We start from the raw sequence: 24745 nt of genomic DNA on the forward strand, positions 1-24745 counted from the left end.
ACTTAAAGAGTTATGTAAAATAGTTCCCACTGAGCTTCTTCACAGCATTGAGAAAAGACTAGAGAATTTAGCAAGAAGCATTTATTAAGTGTCTAGATTCTAGGCATTGTGTTTATCAATGGCTATGCAATGACAAAAATTAAGGCTAGCCTTGAGCCATCAGGGAACTTATTTTCTACTAGAGAGTTAGTGTGTTCAAAAAGAAATAAATACAAATCATGTACAAAATAACTTTAAGAAAAAAAATGAGAGAGATTGATAAGAGAGGGGATACTTCTTTGGATGAAGGCAAGAGTTCCTTCTGAGTATGCCATATAGCATGAGCAAAAGCAAGAACAAGTAGAATATCCTCCAGGGAAGAGGTGATTTCTTAGAAAAAGATGCCAGAGATAGTACAACTGGTCTGGCATCTTAATCCTTAATCCTTAATCCAATACATTCCTTTCCCCACCTTTGCCAGCTAGCTGCCTCTGGGACCTTGGACAATTCATTTAATTTCCCTCTGCCTCAATTTTCTTCTTGTTAAATGAAGGCATCAAACTAGATAATTTTAGATAATTTTCAAAATCCCTTCTGGCCTTAATTTTCTGGCATTTTAGAATATTACATTCAAAGACATATATTCAAATTCAAACTTTTAAATTATAGTTAGGTGAAGCATAATCAATGATTCTAGCCTAAAGGAAATATGCACTATAAGTTTGAACAATGGGACTTCTTCAAGATATTCTAATGGAGACCTATAAAGGACTCTCTGAAATTTGAAAGTCAATAAGCAGTCTAAGGAAACCTAGAAACAAATTATGAAAGTAACAGCAACAGCAACAGTAACAGCAACAAGCATCAGTAGCAGTTGATGTTTATATAGTACTTTACAATTTAATAAGTAGTTTTTATTCATTACCTTATTTGAATACCACAGCAAATAAGCAGAACCAGAAGAATATTATACACTGTAACAGCAACATGGGGGTAATGACCAATCTTAATGGACTTGCTCATTCTGTCAATGTAACAATCAGTGACAATTTTGGGGTATCTTGGATGGAGAATACATCTGTATCCTGAGAAAGAATTGTGGAGTTTGAACAAAGACTAAAGACTGTTATGTAATTTTGCTATCCTTTATATTTTATTTTTTTCTAAAAGATATGATTTCTCTCTCAACACATTCTACTTAGATCAGTGTATAGTATGAAAACTGTAGACTAACAGACTGCCTTCTGTGGGGGTGGGGGTGGGGGGAGGGAAGCAAGATTAGGGGAAAAATTATAAAATTCAAACATAAATAAATAAACTGAATACCACAGCAACCTTGTAAGATAGAGAGGAATTATAAAGTACTAAAAATGGTATGAGAAGCAGAAATTTCTTAGCATAATTGATAAATCAGTTTTTAAATGCTGCCAGTTACTTTTTGTCCTATTCGGGGTGGGGGGCAGGATTTGGGTTCATAGGAATCAGTTACATTATTTTATGAAAAAGGAGAAACAAAATTGTGTCAGTAAATAAAGTGAACTCCATACAATAGCCATGGGAGGTGCATGTGATAACAGTGAACTTTATGTAAAATATCATTTGGTCAGTCCAAATCTTTCATTTTGCAAATGAGGACACAAAGACTCGGTCCAAGATTATAGGATCCTAGGATTTAGCACTGAAAGAAATATAGAGTCTAAGACCCAGACTTTACAGATGAGAAAACAAGCTGTTGAGAGTTCACACAGATTAAGTGTGGTAGAGCTGGCATCCTGTGTCTTCTGATTCCAAATAGCTCTTTCCATTGAGAAATATAGTTTTGTTCTATGAATTTTGCAGTAAAACTTTTCATTTGGAAGTCAAACCCATTTGCTTTTGATATGGGTTTTAAAATAAGTTTCTATATTCTTATACTGAAACTAGAATCTAGGCTTAAAATATACCTTCCCCTGTACAAACCAAAGACAGCCTGATATGAATTTATTTTTTAATTTATTGCAGACCTGTGCTTTTATCAGTATAAAGAACTCTCCTAGTATGTTAAGCCTTCTCCAACTGTGACAATTTACAATTCATCGTTAATTTTTCTTTTAGAGAGTTGCCTAAGTCATTGACAGGTTAACTGATTTATCCAAGATCATATAATACATGTCATTAGTAGGACATCAGAGCTATTCTTCCTGTTTAAAACTTTCCATTCATCAAGTCTCACAGCTCTTAAAATGATAAAGGTGTAAGTAATAATAATTTTTTAAAAAGTCATCATAAGTCTCTGTACTGAATCTTAGGCTTTTTCTCAGAGCTTTATTAATTTCTCAAGCATAATTCTTAGCAAATTATCTTATTTTCCAATCAACATCTAGCTCATGCTTCCAACTAAAAGGAAGGAAGAAGCCACAGGCTATTAGAAGCATACCATAATATCAGCCAAAAAAGACAGATGATGGACCTGGCATTGTGGGAGGAGCCCAAAAGGTGGACAAAAACCCTCTATTACTACAGTATGATCATAAATATTCATAATGACACTGAATCACAAGATTAAAGATTTACCACTTGGAGGGAACTTAATGATCTTCTATCGAATTCTTCTTTAATTTAAAGAGAAGGAAACTGAAACCAAGAGAGTTTAAGTGACTTGTCCAAAGTTACTCAGTAATTATTTGAGGGAGTATATTTAATCTCTGATTCTAGCTCTTTTTGATTATTTATCCAGTATATTTATTAACCCTGCCAAAGTTCCAGAGCTCCTAGAGGGTAATTTTATCCATTTTCTTCAAGGAAAAATAATCCTTTAATCTGCCACAGATGATTAAGGTGAGGTTAGGGCTAATTTTACTAACATTGGAGTCAATTGTAGTCCTTTTAATTTATTAAAAGCATCATCAGTCATTTTACCTAGTCAATCTATGTGTCTTTTAAAGGTATATTTAAAGTATATTTATCTAGTCCTTATGCAGTATATATATATATATATGTATGTATATATGCCAGTTTTTCAATTATTCAGACCTATTGACCTTTGTGACAATATGTTATAACTATTGAAATTCTAGATATCCTTTAAATATTAGAAATTGTGTTTCTGAAGGAGCCTTTGGACTTTGGGCTTCTGTTTTTTGTTTGATTGATTTTTTGGCAAATTACAACCTATTGTGATAAGATGTACAACTTTCCTATCTAGAAAAGTCTGGTATTTTTTCTTTGGTGAAAAAACAACTTATAAGCACAATTCCAAACACAGTTCTAAACACAATTCTAAATACAATTCTAAACATTTGGGAAGACTTGTATAAAATGAAGATCAATTATTTTGTGGCTGAAGAGTCCTTTAAGGGCTTCTAGTTTAACTTCATTTTACAAATGAAGAAAGTGACATTCAGAGAAGTCAAGTACCTTTCCAAAGATCACACAACTACTAAGTGACTGAAATGGAATTTGACTCTAAGTTATCACACTGCAAAAGGAGGAAGGCAGAATCACCAAAAACACAATGGTCAATAACAATAATGTTGTAAATAAAGCTAAGATGTAAAAGTACTTAAATGGAGGTAAAATTTAGTAGACAATGTTGGTGACATGTTGTCAAAGGAAAAATAAAAAAAAAGTGTTTTGTATGTGATGGCAATATAAATGACAAGATCTAGTGGCCTATATTTTTCAGCATCCCAGAAAGCAGAATAGGGGGAAAGATGACTGCTGGGTTAGAAAATGTAGCATTTCTGGGATCTTCTAAGTAAACCAATATAATGGGTACAATAATATTGCCTTATGTTCATATATTGCTCTTTACAAGCTGTTACTTAAAATTTTGGACACTTAATTTGTTTCTAATTTTTACTACCACAAAATTATTTGTGGATAAATTTGGGGATTTTTCTGTCTTTTATCCTCTTGTATATGCCTTAGCAATGGGATTTCTGGACCAAAGTCCAACACTATCCTCTGCCTATCTTCTTTCAATTTGTTCTCTTTCTCATGTGTTTTATGATAACCATCATCCAAGATACAACCTATAAAAATCATCCTTCTTTGATTTTTTGTACAAATGTCAAAAAGAACAAAAAATGGTGAATATGTATAATGTTGCCATTTCATAAATTATACCATGACTCTCCAAGTAGACATACTTCTATCTGAAATGAACTTAAAGCAGACCTGAACTACATTTTGTAGTTCTGAGCTATATATGCAGGACAGAGCCTATTGTTGTCATTACTGATTCTCATTCCTGCCTCCCAACTATCACTCTCCCCTCCTTTTTTATTTTTTATTTTTTCCCCTCCTTTTTAAAAAGAAATATGTTTTAGAATATTGTAACTGAAAATTGAGAAGACAGTGACAGAGGCTTCATTTCTTAGGCAAGAAATATGACTGGAAATTAACAGGAGTAATAATTAGGAGGTACTCTCAGAAAATGTAAAAAATTCACTTTTCCTCCATAATTCTATTCTTGTTCATATGATCACAGTTTTAGAGATACAGAGAATGTTAAAAATCATCTAAGTTATCATTGTTTTAGTTATGACAACAATGAGTTCCATAGAAATAATGTACTTGAAGTTGCAAAGAGGTTAGCTTGGATTAAGTTCATATTCTCTGAAAACAGATCAGATGCTCTTCTGCTGAATCACAAAGTCTTATTCTCTATCAATCAAGCTTTTTTATTTTAAGAAAATTCAATATCATGAGTTTTAAACATCCTGCTAGTAAAGGAGAATTAGTGAAAAAAATACTTCTTCCAATTACTGAACAATTCCATTAAGACTCTATTTGCTTCTCAATCTTAGTTGCTTGGTCAGATCAGTTGGGTTTTTTTTAATAATTAAAACTCTGAAATATTTCTGTTTGGGAATGTATTTGACATCTTGGGAGTGGCACTGTTTCATAAGATAGTGCTTTTTCCTAGCCCCATTGTGAACTTTTGTCTGCCCTACAAATGCTAGGATTACTTTAGGAATATTTTATTTATAAAATTTTCAATCCAATTTCTGAATGTTCCTTATCTCTTTCCTGGTCCTCTACCCTATATAAAGATTAAAAAAAGAAAACAAGAAAAAAATCTATTCAAACCAACACATTAACTTTTCCTGACAGTATTTGCAATATTTCACACTGAATGCCTCTCACCTCTGCAGAAAGAAGAGGAAGGGTCTATTTATTCACTCTTTTCTAATATAATCCTAGAGTGTTCACTTTTTTGTCATTTTGTGCATTTATGTTGTAACTACATGTACTCTTTCCTGGTTGTTTATTCTGAAACACCTCATTTAAGCTTTCCCATACTTTGCTGAATTCCTTATAGTCATTATTCCTTGAGAGATTGTATTGAAGAGTGGATTAGAGAGCTGGCCTAAGAGTCTAGAACACATGGTTTCAAGAATCTGTCTCTGAACTATACTAGATGTGTGACCCTGGGCAAGCCACTGGAAAAGAAAGAATTCTTTTGAAAATTTATTTATTTATTTATTTATTTAGTTTTCAATTTTTCAATTTTTCCCCTAATCTCGCTTCCCCCCCACCCCAGAAGACAGTCTGTTAGTCTTTACATTGTTTCCATGCTATACATTGATCTAAGCTGAATGGAAATGTATTGAGAGAGAAATCATATCCTTTAGAAAAAAATAAAATATAAAGGATAGCAAAATTACATAATAGGATAACTTTTTTTTTTTATTAAAGTTAAGAGTCTTTGTTCAAACTCCACAATTCTTTCTCTGGATACCGATGGTATTCTCCATCACAGATACCCCCAAATTGGCCCTGATTGTTGCACTGATGGAATGAGCAAGTCCATTAAGATTGATCATCAACCCCCTGTTGCTGCCATGGTTATAATGTTCTTCTGGTTCTGCTCATTTTGCTCAAAAGGAAAGAATTCTTGATCAAACAGAGAATTTGGATGATAGAAAATGGAAAAAATTGTTTAAATAAAATAAATTCAGTTACAATTGGAAAAACCATTTAATTTTTGGAGAAAAACTTTGCAGAATCTTTCTGATAAAGATCTTATATTCTGGGAAAGCCAGGTGGCACAGTGGCTAGAGCACCTGCCCTGAAGTCGGGAGGACCTGAGTTCAAAACTGGCCTTAGACACTTAGTAATTACTTAGCTGTGTGACTTTGGGTAAGTCACTTAACCACATTGTCTTGCAGAAAGGACAAACAAAACAAAGCAAAAAAAATCTTATTTTCAAGATACATAGGGAAATTTTACAAATATAGAGGAGCAAGAACCATTATCCAATGGAAAATACTTAAAGTACATAAATTGAACATTCTCAAAAGAAAGACATACTTTCAATAATCTAGAAATTTTCCATAGTACTAATAATAGGATTAATGTTAATTAAAACAACTCCCATATGTCACTTAGCCACTTGATGGAAGATGGAAAACAAACATTTAAGTGTTTGTATGTTCCAGGTGCTAGGAGAGTAAAAGGAAAGACAGTTTCTGCTCTTAAGGAGCTTCCATCCCATTAGGTCAAGATAGCACACAGAAGGAAGCTCAAATGGGAAGGAGAGGCAGAATGAAGCAAGCTAACAAGGGCACACTGTTTTGAAGCTAAGAACAGAACTGGGAGATTAATGAAGATGGGTCTGGGACCCTCTACACATGAAGATACAAAGAAGTACTCACCTATGGGAAAAGGGGTGTTATTGAAGGTTTCATGGTGATAAGGTCACAGCAGTGGTTGGACATTCAATGGATGATAAAGAAGCAAGAGTCTAGTTTTCTTTGAAGGCAGAAATACAGCTTGACATGCAAAAATGATAAATGGATAATGACAGTTATTGAAAGTCTGTGGTATGGTAATATACCATTGGTAGATTTGTTATTTTATGCAGTTTTTTTGGAAGGCAATTTGGAAGTAAACTCAAAATGTCACTAAATTGTGCCTATCATCTAATCCAATGATACCCAAGAAAGAAATTCTTATTTGTATAAAAATATTTGTAGCAATATTCTTTGTTGTAGCAAAGATTTGGAAACAGAATGGGGTCCTATTAACTGGGGAAAGCCAGAATAAAATATGTGGTAAGAAAATGACATGAGTAAAGTTCATTCATGTGATGGAGTATTGCTGTATAAGAAATGTTGAAAGTTATGGATTCAGAGAAAACTGGGAGAACTTGTATGGACTGATTCAGAGAGCAGGATCAGTACAATTTATACCATGACTACAATATTGCAAAGGAAAATGCACAAGTCTAATGATGAAGAGTATCTTCTTCTCTTGACAAAAGGTGATGGAATAGAGATGAAGAATGGTGCAGAAAATTTTCAGACATGATTAATATATGCAGTTTCTTTCTTGCATATTTTTATAAGAGGGGGCTTTTTTTTGAGGAGGTGGGAGGCAGTTGGAAGATGATAGCTCTAGTTGTAGTGATAAAAAAAAAGAATAAAAGAAATTTCCAGAAGAAAGCATTGGAAAGGGGAATGGAGAGATGGGATATACAGTCAAACAAAATAGTATTGGAGCTACTCACTTCAATTTTAATATTATTTTTTTAAAAATCATTCAAAATGTTTAATGTACTTTTATTTTAATGTTCTTTAAGGAAATTTTCATATTTACTGATAGAAAATAGAAAAATTTAAAACTCTGCTTTCATTTAAAAAAAACTTATGATCTAAAGATCCTGTTCTGTTTTGTGAATTTTTAGGTGTGAAGAGGTTTAAAATAAAAATGATTCAACATTAATTAAAAATTGTTTTTTTTTCTTCCTGTGATGATAGTAGAATTCTGTAAGGGTAGAGTTGCATTTTTGCTTACTTAAGCAATAAAATTTTTTAAGAAATACTAGATGCCATTTCTATACAACAGTAATCTCAGGGGGAACAAATGTAATATGAGAATTTGAATTTTAATCTTTCCTTTAAAAAAGCCTTATGTGTCCCTAGTTTACATTTGAGATTGGCATTTGATACTAGTGAATGATTCATCTTTTATAGTAGGAGAGATTTTAAAACTGAAGGCAAATATAAATTTTCACTTGCAATAGAATTCAATATTAATTCCTTTTCTACAGAAATCTATATGGCAGAGAATATTTTAATATTTTTACTCACTATTTAAAAATTTTAAAAAGCTGTTTGCAAATAGGATAACAACATTAGCAAATATATAACTTTGTTCATGCCTCATTGATAGAGAGAAGTTGAGTCACAGAGATGAAATTATTTCAAGGAATGTGTGAATCAGTGGTATAGTGTGTTGCACATATACTCTCATTTTTATGTCATATCTTCAAATACTAGTAGGTGATTAAAATTTGACTTCTTTGCCTCTTGGAATTATTTTTTTTAACTTGGTTCATATTTTGTATCTACTTCTGTACCCGTTGAATCACATGAGTATAATGGGTATCTTTGAGCACAAAGGAAATGTTCTTTTTCTTTTTTTGTGTCCCCAGTACCTAACAGGGTGCCTTGTTAGTTCTCTCATTCCCCATCTTTGATCCACAGAAAGACTCCAGTATTTCTTTGGATCCTTACAATCTAAATGCCTGGAGGGCAAGGGACTATAAGGCATTTGTTCAAGGGTAGCAGTGCAAGCATTTTCTGTGGTACACAATAGGTTCTGGAAATATTTTGAGTTTGTGAAAACAATTCAAGAAATTTTGACAAATAGCCACTCTAATATGGTGATGAGAGGAAACATCTCTGCAGAAAACACAAACAGATCTAGACTGTTGTACCATAGGAAGTAGAGGAAAAAAGAGGAATAGGCTGAGTCCCATGAACAAAGTCATTGCTAGTGGTAGAGCAGAGACTGAAGTTAGGAGACAGAAAAAAAAGGATTCAAGGTTCTAGTCACTGTGGATTTAGGAAGAGGAGGAATTGTTTGTGGGGAGGATCATGATGATGAAAGGGATTAACTTATTTATCATTTCATACAATTGTCCAATTTCTGAAACATCCTCTCATGCAGTCCTGGATACCTCTAGATATCTTTTCTCATAGAAACAGAGGAATGAGTCAGGTTTCAGAGCAACTTCTAGGGGATTTGCTGCTCCAGTGCAAGTTATTTGCAGGAATCCCCTTCTCAGTTAAAAATTCTCTGAAACTACATCTAAATACAAATCTAATGTGCTATTACAATATCCTGGTCAGGTAGTGAGAGCTAGTTCAAACTTTTATAGCACTAATATGAACATCATCATTTCTTTTCTTCCTTTCATTTTTCACATTTATATTTTATTTTTTGCCTTAGAAGATATGTATTGATATGGATATAGATATGGATATGGATATGGATATGGATACATATTTATTTATACATGATCTATGCTTCATATTTTTCATGAGCTTTCCAAACACACACACACACACACACACACACACACACACACACACACACAAACACAGAAGAATATTAACATTTAAATTTATTGTGTACTATTATAGTGGAAATTAAAAGTAACTGAGTGGATTGTATCCATGAAACAATTTATTAAGTAATGTATGTAGTTGTAATACAAACAACAACCAGGACTCTCAATAGACACAGATTCCAAAGCATGGTTTCTACTCAAGGAACATTCAATTTGAAGGGATTTTTAAAAAAAATTAAGACAGGATTATTGAAATTGAGACTTTATTTCTCATTGGTAGAAGGTACCTGAAACACTGAAATGAGGAGAGGGTTTTGTGACATTCCTTATATGGGGTTGTTGCCGGAAAAGTGTAGCCAGCTAAAGGCTTCAAGGCAAAAGTGAATGAATTCACATAAAAGACCTACTCTAACCCAGAAGAATTTAGAGACAAAAAAAGTATTGCTGTGATTAGTAGAAGCTCAGGGAGAGAGAAATGAACAGCAGCATTGGTAGCAACAGCAGCCTCCATGAGGGAATAAGTAGTAAGGAAGAAAAAAGGGGCATGGAAGTTTATTTGAGGATCATGTTCCCCAAGTTTGTACTGGTTTCCCAAAGGAACATGAGTCTAGCAGGGTGCCTTGTACTATAGGTCAAGTTAATTCCACAAATGTAGGCTAAATAAATTCCAGGTACTGTGAGAAGTGCAGGCATACAAAGAAACGCAAAAACAATACCTGCTCTCCAGGAGTTTAGAGTCTAATGTTGTTTTTAAGTTTTCCAGGCATGTTCAACTCTTTGTGACCTCATTTGGGGTTTTCTTAAGCAAAAATCCTGGAGTGGTTTGCTGTTTCTATTTCCCATTCATTTTACAGATAAGGAAATTGAGGCAAACAGGTTTAAGTGACTTGCCTCGTGTCATACAGCTAAGTATCTGAAGCCATTTTTGAACTCAGAAAGATGAGACCTATTTTTCTATCCACTGCACCACATTTTAGAGTCCAATGAGAAGGCAATATAAAAACAATTATGTGCAAGCAATGTATAAATTGGAGAGAATTTCTGAGGAAGGCACTAATATTTAGGAGGTATGAGAAGAATTTCCTGCAGAAGGTGGGGCTTTAGTTGAAACCTGAAGAAAGTCAGGTGCATATTAAATGTTTATTGATTTGAATATTACTCAGGATTTCAATCTGAGCAAGATATTCATTAATAATATGGATTAGCTTGGCAGAACTTCTTTTAAATTCCCTTTGGAAATTCCCTAAGGAAAGTAATTTTGAATGCAGAATTTTGGGAATGATTGAGGGAACAATCTTGCAAAGTGGGGAATACTGAAGAACAGATTCAGATGGGGACTTTGGATACTCATTCCTGGATTTATCATATTAGTTTTAAAAACCAATTCCTCCTATCATTTCTCTTATTACTAGTAAAGTAGTACATTTAAAATAAAGCCTGCTGGTAGTTGTGATTTTTTTCATTTGAGAATTGACTTTTATTTCATTTAACTATAAAGCAATTACTCTTATTATATATAATATGACACAATGACAATAAAGATAATAAGTTATTATGTTCCACATAAAATAATAAATATAATAAATAAAAAATAATATAATAGGGCAAGGGGGCAACTTGAAGACTTTGGGTCTTGGTGGGCTAGGCAGTGAGACAAGGACAGGAAGAGAAGAAAACATTTAAATTTGAAATGCTGTGTATTGTTCTATCACTGCCAAGATTTTTCCTATCTTCACAAATTGATTTTGAAACTTTGCTTGGAAACCTTGCCTTTCTGACCAATCAATATGTTGTATTGCCCCCCCCCCCACCGTGAGTTGGTTATGAATGGTTCTTCATTATAGCATATTTTAAGGACCAGTTTAGAATTTATGTCTGTTTCCAACACCCCTTGGATTTTTTATTTGACTCAAGAGACTTATTTGTACAGGGCCAGAATAGATGTCTTAAAATTCTTCTTAACTGTTCCAAAACCTATGTCCGAGCATAATTTCAACATATTTATTTTTCTGTCCTTGACCGATATGAAATTCATACAAGGGAAATAGCAAAAATCTTAAATGAAGAGTCTTTAATACAGAAAAGGACCACATGATATGAATTTGTTATTTTGTATTACAGTAATATAAACTATCTAATGCCCTCACTTTCTCACCATCAGCAGGTTTAGGAGTACCTTATGAATAAAACAGTATCTAATGAGGAGGAGTTTTTTTGAGGGGAAGAAAGGAAGAGGGAGCTAAGACCTGAAACAACAACAAAAAAATAAATACAGTGTTCTATGCACAGTAGGCACTGAAATAATTTTGAATTTATTTTATTTTTGGAATTAATTTTCATCTTTTTTGGATGCTTGTTATTGTTTCTATAGTGAATATGGCTATAGTAATAATTTCTTTAACATCATAGGATCCAAAAAACTCTTCCTTACAACAAACCTTTGAGGAAGTTAATACATGTAATATTGTTTTTATTATTACAGATTATGAAAATAACTCAGACAAGTGATGTGACCTTAGAAATGACTTGGCTATAAATTTTGGAGTCAGGATTTGAATCCAGATCTTTTGACTCCAGATCCATTATAATGTATGTACATAGCATTACAGAGTCTTGAAGACCTAGGTTTGAGTTCTAATTCTAACACAAACTAGTTGTGTGTGACTTGGGAAAGTCATGGAGAGTTCCAGAATTATAGATTTCTAGCTGAAAGAGACTTTAGTGATTATATGGTTCAATTCTTATGGGAAATAAAATTCCATTACATTCATCTGCCAAAATCAGTGCAGCTATTCCCCAGCTGATGAACATCTATTTTGTTTCTAGTTCTTTTTCACAAAAAAATGTTCTTTTATAAATATTTTTGTACATATTGGTTCTTTTCCTCTTGTCCTTGACCTCCTTACAAGATATGTCTAATAGTAGTATTGCTAGGTAGAAGGCTATAGGAAACTTAGTCTGGGTGTAGTTTTAAATTATTTTCTGGAATAATTGAAACAATTCTCAGTTCCATCAATAGATCTCCTGTGTTCCCTGAGTTCCTTTACATCCAATCATTATTATTTTTTCCTATTGTCACTATTGACCTTCTAGTGTTTATGAGATAGATTTACAAATTATTTTAATTTCAGCCCATTCACCAAGGACTTATTAATCACCCTTTGTACTGGGATACAACCTCCCCCCTCCAAAAAAACCCAATCCCTTCTATCAAGGAATATTTGCATTCCTTTTATTACTAGTAAAATTGTGCATTTAAAAATAAGCCTATTGGTAGCAGTGATTTTTTTCATTTGAGAATTGACTTTTATTTCCTTTAACTATAAAGTAATTACTCTTATATAAATATAATATAATGACAATAAAGATAATAACTTATGTTCCATATAAATTATAAATATAATAAATCAAAATAGCATTGTATAAAGTTTTATACATTTGTATTAGTGTGTATATATTTTATATCAGACAGATTTTTCATAAATATTATTCAAAAATAAATATTTATCTTCTTTTTATAACTATTTTATCAGTTTTTGTAAAGATGCAAAAAAGGACAGTTATACACTGTAACATTCCTATTCTGCTGAAAATTAATAGTTATAATTTTTTTAAATTCCATTTGAATTTTTCTTTATATTTTTGTTAGATTTGTCAGTGTCTGAAAGGTATATATATTAAACTTCCCATCAATTAATGTTTTGCTGCCTTTTTAAAGGCATTTAAACTTTCATTTTCCATTATGTATGTAGAAATTATGTCTCTGTGTGTCTCTCTCTATATATACACACATGCATATATACATATATATGTGTGTGATATTAATATTCACAATTCCTTTAAGCATAGCATAATATCTTTGCTTATCTTGCTTTATTATATCTATTTGTATCATTACTTTGACAGAGGTCCTAATTGCCAACTTGCTCACATTCATCTATTAAATGTAAATCCATAGTTTCAAATGAATTTCTTATAAACAATGTTTTCTGAGTCTATTTTATGATAAATTCTCCCTCCCTCTCCATGCATGAGTTCTGCAATTCAGAATCATGATTGTGATTGTTGTTGTTGTTTGTCCTTTATTCTCAAAGAGGATCAATGGCATCAGGAAGGTGCTTTCTTGGCTTGCAAGTAAATTGGATTTAATTGAAGTAGCATTGTGCAAATTTAGCAGTCTCACTTTCTCTTCCAGATCCATCTGACTTTGTTTTGTTTTTAAACTAAGGACTTTCTTAGGTCCTAGTTTGTCTGGGGCACATTCAAACTTTCATTTTACCCTATTATAATGTTTCTTTCTCACATCCTCTTCTTTTACTAGGAAAAAGGTGGTGAAGGAAAGGAATTATCAACTATAGCTATCAATAATTGTTGTGGCCTAGTCTTATTCCCTTGCCTTTCCTCTCTTTGTCCAAGTCAGATACTCATAAACAAATTAAATATGGTCTAGTGATAGATTAGGCAGAATTAAGGGAAATACACAGAACAGAAAAGAAAAACAAAAGTTAAAATGAGAATAAAGAGAATCAACATTCAAAACAAAAATTCTGTCAAAATCTCAGTAACAAAAAAGAAAAAGAAATAGCATGGAAATAAAACTACTTTGAAAGGAATCAAAATTAAACATGCAATATTGGAATATTAAAATGTCAAAATTCAGTTAATAATAATGCTTCCCCCAATGTTGAACTTAACTCAAAGTTATAAAAATATAAATTTAAGAAAATACACAATAGATTATTTTGCAAAATTGGCAGCTCTAATTTATGCAAGAAAAATATAAGAAATTCTGCTTTTCTTATATAATTAGAATACTATTTGAACTCCTAAAACATAAAAGAATTAAAATATCCCATATGATATTATAACATTTAACAAATATATCATTAGTGTGGGTTGATTTCAGATGAGGAAGAAAGTTATTGCTTCTTGAGTGACCTTGTACTGAGAACATAACTGATCATTTCTAGTTACTCCCTTCTCTAAATGCTTTTGGTTGCAGGAAACTTGTTATGAGCATATATAGAAGGAAAATAATCCAGAAAGTCTGTGTGAATGAGGGCAACCATAGCACAACAACAGAGCCACACTTCTATTTTCTAACCTACTTTTAGTGTAGGGGAGAGGAAAGAGATTTGGATTCATATGACTTGACCTTTCTGTGTTTTGGGGGAAATTTATATAGCATTAAAATCTTCTCTCTCAGATAGTTCTTGAGCCCCAGCACAGAGGAAGGGAATGAAAATACTGCTTCCACTTGACAATTTAAACAGAAAGGGTTTGTCCTTTCTGTCCCCTTGGCTTTCATCTGTGTATCTTGTCTTCAGTACCTTGTCTCTTTTTGCAATTCTCTTTTCAAAAATAATGAAGCACCCAGATCAGAAGGAGCTATGATGAATTGAATTTTATATAGCTGGAAAATTCAAACTAATTATAACTTTAAAGAACAAAGGTAAGCTTTAGAATAGGAACTCACTCTCAACCTGGCAGGGGATGGGGGGGGAGAAAGAAGTGGGGAGGGAGGGGGAGAGAGAGAGAGAGAGAGAGAGAGAGAGAGAGAGAGAGAGAGAGAGAGAGAGAGAGAGAGAGAGAGAGAGAGAGAGAATAACATTCTTTTTGGCCATATCTAGTAGTCCTTGTTTCTTGTCTCAGACCCAGGTGTCTTCATGTATTAGAGCCATTATGATAGTATGCCTCCAACAATCAGAAAGGGGAATCCAAATTATCTGCTTAACACTAAAGCACTCAGATGAGGAAATTGAGATAAACAGGGTTAAGTGATTTGTCCAGGTTCACAACTAAAAAATGCCTGAGATTGAATTGAAGTCTTCCTGACTCTAACTGAACAACCTAACTGCCCTATTACAAAGTTAATAATGCATACATGCATACAATTACATGTATATATGTGTGTATATGTGTACACACATAAATATGTATATATTTTATAAAACACACACACATATATATACTCATAGAGTGAGATTATGATGATGTAACTCACATTTACATAGTACTTGAAACTTTACAAAGTTATATTATCTATTTTAGGCCTCAGAACAACCATTCAAGATATAAGCATTGTATTTATTATTAGTCTGAATTTATTGGTGAGGAAACTAAATTTGTTGATGAGGACTTACTTATGTTACCTGATTTGTTTTTCATAAAAGAACTAATGTTATACAATCATTGAAGGTGAAAATTTATTGAAGATAGTGATTCATCTATATTTAATTCAGTAGTGAATATTGCTAGTTTTTGAATGAATGCTATGTGATTACTTTTTAAAGTATTCCATTTATGGTCAGATTAAATTTGTTTTGAATAAGTGGAAACCTCTTCTAATTGTGGATTTATTTTCTCCCTACCAGTTTGCTGTTTTGTTGTTCACAAGAGGTGCCATGAATTTGTCACTTTCTCTTGTCCGGGTGCAGATAAAGGGCCTGACACTGATGTAAGTATAAGCAGATATCTACTGGCTCATATAATCTTTGTCTGACAATTTTTGCAGTGTTTCTTTTGCCATTTTTGCAGATAATTGGAAACTTTCATGTGTCTTTATGTTGCAGCAAAGAAGAGGTTAATGGCACTAAGTTCAAAGCCATCACTCTCATATTAGTTGTAACATAAGTTACTAGGCAAAGTTTGTCCTACTCCATGAAGTACACATAATTTTCCCTGGAAACATATTGATGAGTCATAAATGGAACATAAATCTGGCTTCATTTCACTTCAAATGGCTTATTGAATAACGAGTCTTTTATTGCACTCCACTGATGTAATAAAATGTTGCTTGTTTGTTTCCTGTGATGCTTGATGCCTTTTCATTATGCATTATAAATTCCCTTGTTGAATAAAATAATTTAACATCTGTTTAGAAGAACAATACTTTTCAGAAGCCTCCTTTGTCTGAATATATAATGTAGTTTATTTATGCCCTAATTCTACTCTGTCCTTACCATTGTTTCCTTGAATTTTTCATTTGTTCTAGAAATGGAATATATTGGACAAAATATAAAAATACATGAAGAATATTAACATCTAAAGTGCATTTAGAGAAAGAGGATAAAAATAAAAGTGATAGAATGGATTTGAGTTTAAAAAAATACAGATGCTACAATAATATTCCACTCATTCCTTTCCCAGCTCCCTGAATTGGCATGAGGGAAGGGTGAAAAAGATGAAATGGAATGAATTGAAAAAGATGAAATGAAAAGAATATTAGAAAACACTTTGGAAGATGAATTCTTTGAGATTCTTATCTATGTCATCCCATAAATCCTCCATAAAAATATGTACATATGCTAGATATCCCTCTTGTCACTGGTTCATGAGTATTCATTTTGTGATAAGTCAAATTTTATGACAAGTCAAAGCTTAGCACACAGAAAAGATTCTTAAATACCTCAGCTCTTACTTCCATTTACTCACTTTGCTTGAAAAAAAGTTTGACAATTTTTTTCTGTTTCAACTATTCATTTCAGAGATATATTTGAACTGTATGTTTGAAATGAATTCTTTCACTGGCATTTGTTCTCTCAAGTCTTCACTACTTTTTTCATTCAGTTATACCTAATTATTTTTTTAAAAAATGTTTTTTTGTTTAAACATAAACAAGGATAAAAGTTAATGGCTACCTGGTGATAGGATATATGACATATAACACAAAATAGATGTGGGAGTATTCAGAATATTGGGCTATTAACCTTTTGACTTCATGAATATTTTTATCAAACTTTCATTTGACTTTTTCCTACTTATCTTTTTCTTCCCTGTTTTTTGCTAAATAATATCAGTTTGAGAGATTAGGAGATGAATAAGTAGTAGTATTATTCATCCATCTATATCCTTTTACATACCTACATCTATTCTACCTGACCCAAAACATTGTGGGTTGATAATTTTATTTATCCTTGTCTTTTTTTCTTTCATTTTCTCTATCCTTTTATTCTGTCCCTTTTCTTTTTACCATTTCTCTCCTTTTTTCCTCCCTTTTTCTGGGAACGTATAGTAGCAATGATCATAGTGATAGATAAATTCATTGCAATTCCCTTCTCTCCAGCTCTTCAAATATTTCTTATTTTCTTTAATAATATTGAAATAAAAATGAAAATCTGTTATCCAATTCTTTGGATATCTGTGTTCATGTTTCTTAATCACTCATTTATTTAGCAAGCATTTATTAAATATTTCATATATGCCAGTCATTTTGCTATGAATTGAGACTGCAAAAAACAAAAGAGCAAATCTTTATGTCTTTTATGGCATTTAAATGCTATCATGAAATGTATAATATATATATATATTTATATAGACATATATATATATGAAAAATACTCACAAAGTATTAAGTTAATTTCTAATGGGAAAGTGAGAAGGGTTTGAATCAAGATGGGCTTTCTGTGCAAGGTGGTACCTGATCTGACATTTGAAAGGAATTTACTGAATATAAGAAGTGAGGGAAACTAAGAATGATAGTACCTTCTACAGAAATAGGCAAGTTAGGAAGAAAGGTGTGAATGGAAGAGAATAAGTATTCCTTTCAGCATGTTAAATGTTCTATTATATCACTCCATCCTTTTTAAATCATTTTTAATTGTAGAACCTAAAGCTAGATATAAGGATATCAGGTTAGAGAAGTAACAAGCAGAATTGGAAGGTATTTTGTGACCTTTGATTTTGACATGATCTTTTCTTATTTTCCTTTCAAATGTATTCAAGGGTTTTTTAAATAATCATAATAAAACAGCTAATTGATGGTGAAGAACACTGTGTGATACTTACATTTTAATATTTTTACAAAAGAAATTGAGAGAAAACTTCTTTATATTGGAGAAAATTGCCTTTTATATATTGAAGTGTGCAAAGGATTAGCTAGTCTTTCCTTTCATACAGTGGAGCAGACATCTTTTAAGGAGTAAAATCTTTGCCTTTTAATTCTTTGGGTTAAAAGATCTAAGGGTCTTTTAATAAATGGATCAGGTTCCTCTTTCTCTTACCCAACATTATTTTCCTTGTTATGTGAATTTTTTCAGATAATCATAAGAAGGGTATGGATGGAGATTCTTGGTTACCTTGCATTGCAAATAATACTGTTGAGGAACATATTTCTGAATATGTAGAGATGACAGACATCAAGGAAGTTTTCTTCTTTTGTTCTCTTCAATTAAAGATGGAGAGGACCTTGGAGGTCATCTAGTGAACTCCAATCATTTTGCAAATGAAGAAACTGAATCTTAGAGACAGTAAACAACTGTGAAATAAATATGTGTTCTGCTTTTTGTATGAAAATGATAGCATTTCTTTTTTCTTTCATTCAGCCAATTTTTTATTAAATGCCTCCTACAGCACAATGCTAGATGTTGAAGACTGTTTACCTTCATGTCAAAGATAATCAAGCAAATCTACTTGGTAGAAAAAAATGCCAATACATGAAAAGTTAAAGAATACTTATATTTCGTATTGTACACAAGTAAACTCATGCTTCCTTGTAGCACTTACTACTTTCAAAAGAATTGAATGTTACAAAATGATTTTGAGAGGAATAGGCTACTATTTATATTATTTTACTTGATCCTCCCACATTTATGAATGTCATAAATCAATCTATGATTAAATGACAAATGAATGACAAAGATATTATGTGGAATCAAAGGATAGAGGTAGTGGTGAAGGTCAAATTAAGAAACTTGGACTCATGCTCTGATGCTTAACTTAGCATTCCTAGGTAAGTCACTTAACCTTGACATGCCTCAGTTTCTTCTATAAAGTAGAAATTTGAATACCTAGCTCATTGCCCCATAGGTATGTTGTAAACAATGCCTAATTTAAACCTTATAATATTTTATTTGCATTAAGCTATTCTTCTTCTTCTTAATTTTACAGTATTATCTTGTGGAAATAATAACTGACTGAGAATACTAATTTACATATTTACATCTGAAATTTACTGGTTATTGAACATCTCTGAATCCTATTTTCTTTATTTGGAGGGATGGTAGCCATTCCTTATAACCAAGAAAAAAGAAAGAGAACAAAGTATTTAGCAAAGGTAACTAATATATCATTCAATTCTAACAATATATACCTTGCTTAATTTCCATTCTTCCCAATCCCTGTGGAGAAAGGAAGTTATTCCCTTATCTCTTTTTTCAGAGTCAACCTTATTTATATATCTATCTATCTATCTATCTATCTATCTATCTATCTATTTATATATATATATATGTGTGTGTGTGTGTGTGTGTGTGTGTGTAATATACATATATATATTACATATATATACAATATATATTATATATATTATACATATATATATATACACCAAAGTCTTTTTAATTCATTTTCTAATCCATGAGTATCTATGTTGTACTACATGAAAGTACTGCTATATTTTAATGTATATTGCACTTCACTTCTATCCTTGACTACCTTCTTTATAGCAGTAATGAGAGCAGGCATTTTAGCCCATTTTTCATATAATTTAGCCCATTTTTCATCAAAATTGCTTTCTAGAACAGTTTATTAATGTGCCAGTCTTTTCACAACCTTTAGCATTTTCAATTTCTATCATTAATCATCTTTATCAATTTCTTGGGTATAAAATGAAACCCCAGATTTGTTTTGATTCACTTTTACTGTTGTTGATAGTTTGCCACTTTTCTTTTGAAAAGTGTTTATATTTTTAACCATTTACTCATCGGGATTTGACTTTTGATCTATCTATCTATATATCTATATCTATATCTATATATAGAGATATATATATATATAGAGAGAGAGAGAGAAACCTACATATATATTTATATTTATATTTCCTTCATATCTTGGATACTATAGCCTGTGAAAGACTTGATATAGTTTTTCAAAATTCCTGATATAGTCCTCTCTTAATTGTTTTATGATATGAATTTATTTTGAGCTTTTTGTGATATGTAGTATTTTTTATAATTTTAGAAAGGTTTTATTTATTTTGAGTTTTACAATTTCCCCCCAATCTTGCTTCCCTCCCCCCTCCCCCCACAGAAGGCAGTTTGTTAATCTTTAAGTCATTCTCTTAGTATGCACTGATCTAAGTTGAATGTGATGAGAGAGAAATCATATCATAAGGAAGAAACATATGAGATATAGCCGAATTACACAATAAGATCAACATTTTTTTAAAAATTAAAGGTGATCGTCTTTGGTCTTTGTTTGAACTCTACAATTATTTCTCAGAATACAGATGGCATTCTCCATCACAAATATTCTGATTGTTACCCTGTTAATATGAGCAAGTCCATTAAGGTTCATCATCACTCTTATGTTGCTGTTAGGGTGTACAGTGCTCTTCTGGTTCTGCTCATCTTGCTCAGCATCAGTTCATGCAAATCCTTCCAGGCTTCCCTGAATTTCCATCCTTCCTGGTTTCTAATAGAACAATAGTGCTCCATCACATACATATACAATAGTTTGTTAAGCCATTCCCCAATTGATGTACATTCCCCAAGTTTCCATTTTTTTTGCCACCACAACCAGAGCTGCTATAAACATTTTTGTATAGTTGCTGTTTTTAACCCTTTTTCAGGGTATAGACGTAGCAGTGGTATTACTGGATCAAAGGATATGCACATTTTTGTTGCCTTTTGGGCATAATTCCAAATTGCTCTCCAGAAAAACTGGATGAGTTCACAACTTCATAACAATGTATTTAAGGTTTGAACTAAACTAAATTTTTCAGTTCATCTCAGATTTCCAACAATCAGGTCAAATAGGATATGCTTCCCCACCTCCTATATACTCTTACATTCATTGAAGACTGAATTACTTAAGTTGACCGTTACTAGGTCATGATCTATATTAAGCGCCTACTATGTGCCAGATGCTTGGACATAAAATAAGGCAAAAGACAATTCCTACTCTCTGCATTTCTATTTTCTAGCAGTTTAAAATTGTTTTAATGATCACTAATTTGTAATATACTTTGAATTCTCTTTATTTCAGTTTTTTCCTTTAGAGATTCTAAATTTCTTCCTTCAAATGAATTTTATTGTTATGTGCTTTTATTATATAATGTACCCATGTGGTAATTTAATTGGTGTAGCACTAAAATCTTACTAGTTATATTGGCATGGCCCAGTCATATTCTTTGAGCTATTTATATTATTCTTTATTTCACTTGAGTTTTTTTGTAATTGTAGCTACAGGGGTCTATATAAATTTTCTTATGTAAAGGATGGAATATTGAACCCAGATATAATTAATATTTAATTTATTCATTGGAATTTGACTTGAATTTATAGATATAGACAATGTGTCATAGTTTGTTTTGGTTGTTTGGATTTATGTCTTGAGGAAATTGCAAGATTTCAGCTTTGCTTCATAGAATAAGTTTGGAATAACAAGTAGTTTTTCTATGGATGAAGAAAGTGGACTAAACTCTACATGAAGATTCAGATAAGATTTCTTTTTTATATTTTATATTCCCTCCTATTAAGCATTTCATGTTTGATTTTTTTCTTATCTGAATACAGGTCCATTTCCTTGAAAGATAATTATTTTATTGTGTCTTATTGTTTTTCTGAATATCTTTATCTCCTCTGTTTATGCCATGAACTCTTTGAATCAGGAACTTCTTCTTTGTTGTCCCCATGGTATTAGTAGTATAATTATAGTAAGTGTACAATGGGATAATTTTTTCTAGTCTTCAAATTTTAAAACTTGGGAATCTGAAAATTTGTTGGTAGAGATAGCATAGTATAGTTAGTGGTAGAGATGTGATTTGGAATCAAGAAAATCAAGGTTCCTATTCTGACTTTGATATAAACTGGTTATCTAACCATAGGCAAAATATTTAATTTTCCTGTGCCCTGGGTCACTCTCTAAGATTAAAAATTATAATTTAATTGTTAATCTGCATTGGGGAATGCTGTGTTTTCAGGGAGAAGCACATGAACTCCCCCCCAAAACACACATGATATGGCTTATGAAGTTACAGAGATTTTAATACATGCTATATATGAGGTATTGAATTGATACACTGAAAATTCTCTAATTAAAAAGTATGTCAGATTGTGAATGCCTTTAGAACTTTTACTAAGGGGGCCGCTAGGTGGCACAGTGAATAGAGCACCGGCCTTGGAGTCAGGAGTACCTGAGTTCAAATGTGACCTCAGACACTTAATAATTACCTAGCCGTGTGGCCTTGGGCAAGCCACTTAACCCCATTGCCTTGAAAATCTAAAAGAAAAAGAACTTTTACTAAGAAGCAAAGAAGCTCTTGAAGAAGCAGAGATGATTGAGGATTGATAAGTACCTAAGGTTTCCCTTGAAATCTACTTCATGATAATATGCTAAAGATCTCCATATATTACAACAGTTTCTTGAACTCACTGTGCATTTGAATCAGGCAATGAACTTTTGTCAAACATTTCTTACTTAAAATCCTTAATACTGGCAACTGTATTTTTTTAATGTCAGTGAATTTAATTATTTTATATGAATAAATTATTGATAGTTTCTGACACAAATTTGATACTTGAAGCACAAAGCATTTTATATATATTTCTTGTTTGGAAACTCAAAGCACTTCTGGGAGATAGAAACTATAGATATTATTAATCCTATCATCAGTGAGGCATCAAATTAAATTTGGTAAGTATTTATTAAAAGCCTACCAATTCATAGTCAGTGTTCTCCTCACTCCACATCCAGTGATATTCCACAATAGCATTCTGCCCCTCAAGAAGAAAAAGGAAAAACCATCCAATTGGCTTTTTTGCTCTCTATTGAAAGGCAGAATTGTGATAACAGCAAAACTGTTTTGATTGAATTTGACTTCTAAACAAGCATCAATTAATCAATCAATATTTTATTAAGTACCTATTGCATGCCAGTTACTCTTTTGAGTACTAGATAAAAGTTGATATTGAAAGAGCATTTACAAAATTTCAGACAGAACATCTTCAGGTAGGTCATTTTCACTCTGGGATTCATCTAAGCTCATCTTTCCAAAAAAACATAGTAGTAAGATCTTTCTGTGTTATACCTTCTGATTCGTTTTGCTTCTTACACGAATCACATTTTTTCTATCCTCTGCAGCATGTAAAGGAAGCAAATCTAATGTTTTAAAATATTTAAGAGCATTGTGACTTCACTATTGTTGAGTACTCTCTCCATCCATGCAGATTGCATGACCTTCAACACATTATGAAGCAGTTTCTATGGATTGTTGTGGCATATATTATCCATCACCATTCCTATGCTCATATTTTTCCAGCATGGTAGAACCAAGGAAGAACAGGACAGAGTTCTTGTTCACCAGTTCAGCTTTTTGACTACTAAGGTTCATCTCCATTTTTGATGAGATGTTGAAGAAACGCTTATTTTCCATTCTATGAATGCTCCTACTTCTGTTTTTATCCACTAGTCAGGTTTTTCTTCTGTCTTTGTTTCATTGTGCTGCAATATAAACATAGTACTAGAGAAACAGTTGGGATTCTGTGATTGTGCTCATGAAGCTTATTTATGGACTTATTTTAATCTTCTTCATTCATCTACCTTTCCCAGCTATTCTCTTATCTCTTCCCTGAAACCAGGCCAAGCTCTTTGTTCACTCTTGTAATTAGTAACTGTATCCCTCTCCAGTCTTAGAAGGCTAAAGGAAGAGATCAAGAATGACTTCATGAATTAGTTGGAATAAGCTGATTCTTGATTTTTTTAAGGCAGTGGTGTTAAGTGACTTGTCCAAGGTCACACAACTAGGAAATTATTAGGTATCTGAGGTCAGATTTGAACTCAGGTCTTTCTGACTCCAGGACTGGTGCTCTATCCACTGTGCCACCTAGCTGCCCTTAAGCTGATTCTTGAAAGGAAGAACTAGGGGTTTCTAGAGGCTAAAGTGATTAAGAAGAAAGTTCTAGACATGGGGGACATCTTTGTTCAAAGAACAGTGAGGGCAATGGATATAGATATTTTTGGAAATAATATATTCAATCCTACTCAACTACTCTAAAACCAAATTTCCCCATGAAGCATGAAATTAGGATTGGGGAAAAAATAACACAGTGATGAAAGATAGAAATCATTAAAATAAAATACTTGTTTTTGCCCAGTGTATTTTTTTTCATAAATGCATTTTAGCTGGAGAAGTCTTAAAAAGAGTCAAGGGAATGGAAAAATGAAAATCTGTTCAAGGGAGTTAAAGCATTTTTGAAGTATTACCCTCTAAGCTACATTTTCTTTTAGCTATTTTATTTTCATTAATCTCCAGAGTCTTTAGCAAATGACTTTGGGCTGTGGAGGGGAAATAATGCATAATGTTGTGTAGAAGACAATTCTGTAATAATCATATATTCTTGCAAGTTTTTAAAAGCTATACCAGGATAGTAGAAACTACAGGAAGGGGAAAACATGTAAAAGACTGATATAGCCCTCCAAATA

At 32.3% G+C, this 24745-nt stretch overlaps 1 protein-coding gene across 1 annotated transcript in view; it reads left to right on the forward strand.

Annotated features, from left to right (window-relative positions):
• Positions 1-24745, forward strand: part of PRKCA (protein kinase C alpha) — a 487054-nt gene that overhangs the window by 183782 nt on the left and 278527 nt on the right. Inside the window, exon 3 of the mRNA XM_074224747.1 lies at positions 15697-15779. Within this exon, the coding sequence (XP_074080848.1) occupies positions 15697-15779 (83 nt within the window). The remainder of the gene's footprint in view (positions 1-15696; positions 15780-24745) is intronic.

This window comes from Macrotis lagotis, chromosome 2 (assembly GCF_037893015.1).
Source record: "Macrotis lagotis isolate mMagLag1 chromosome 2, bilby.v1.9.chrom.fasta, whole genome shotgun sequence".
Lineage (NCBI taxonomy): Eukaryota > Metazoa > Chordata > Mammalia > Peramelemorphia > Peramelidae > Macrotis > Macrotis lagotis.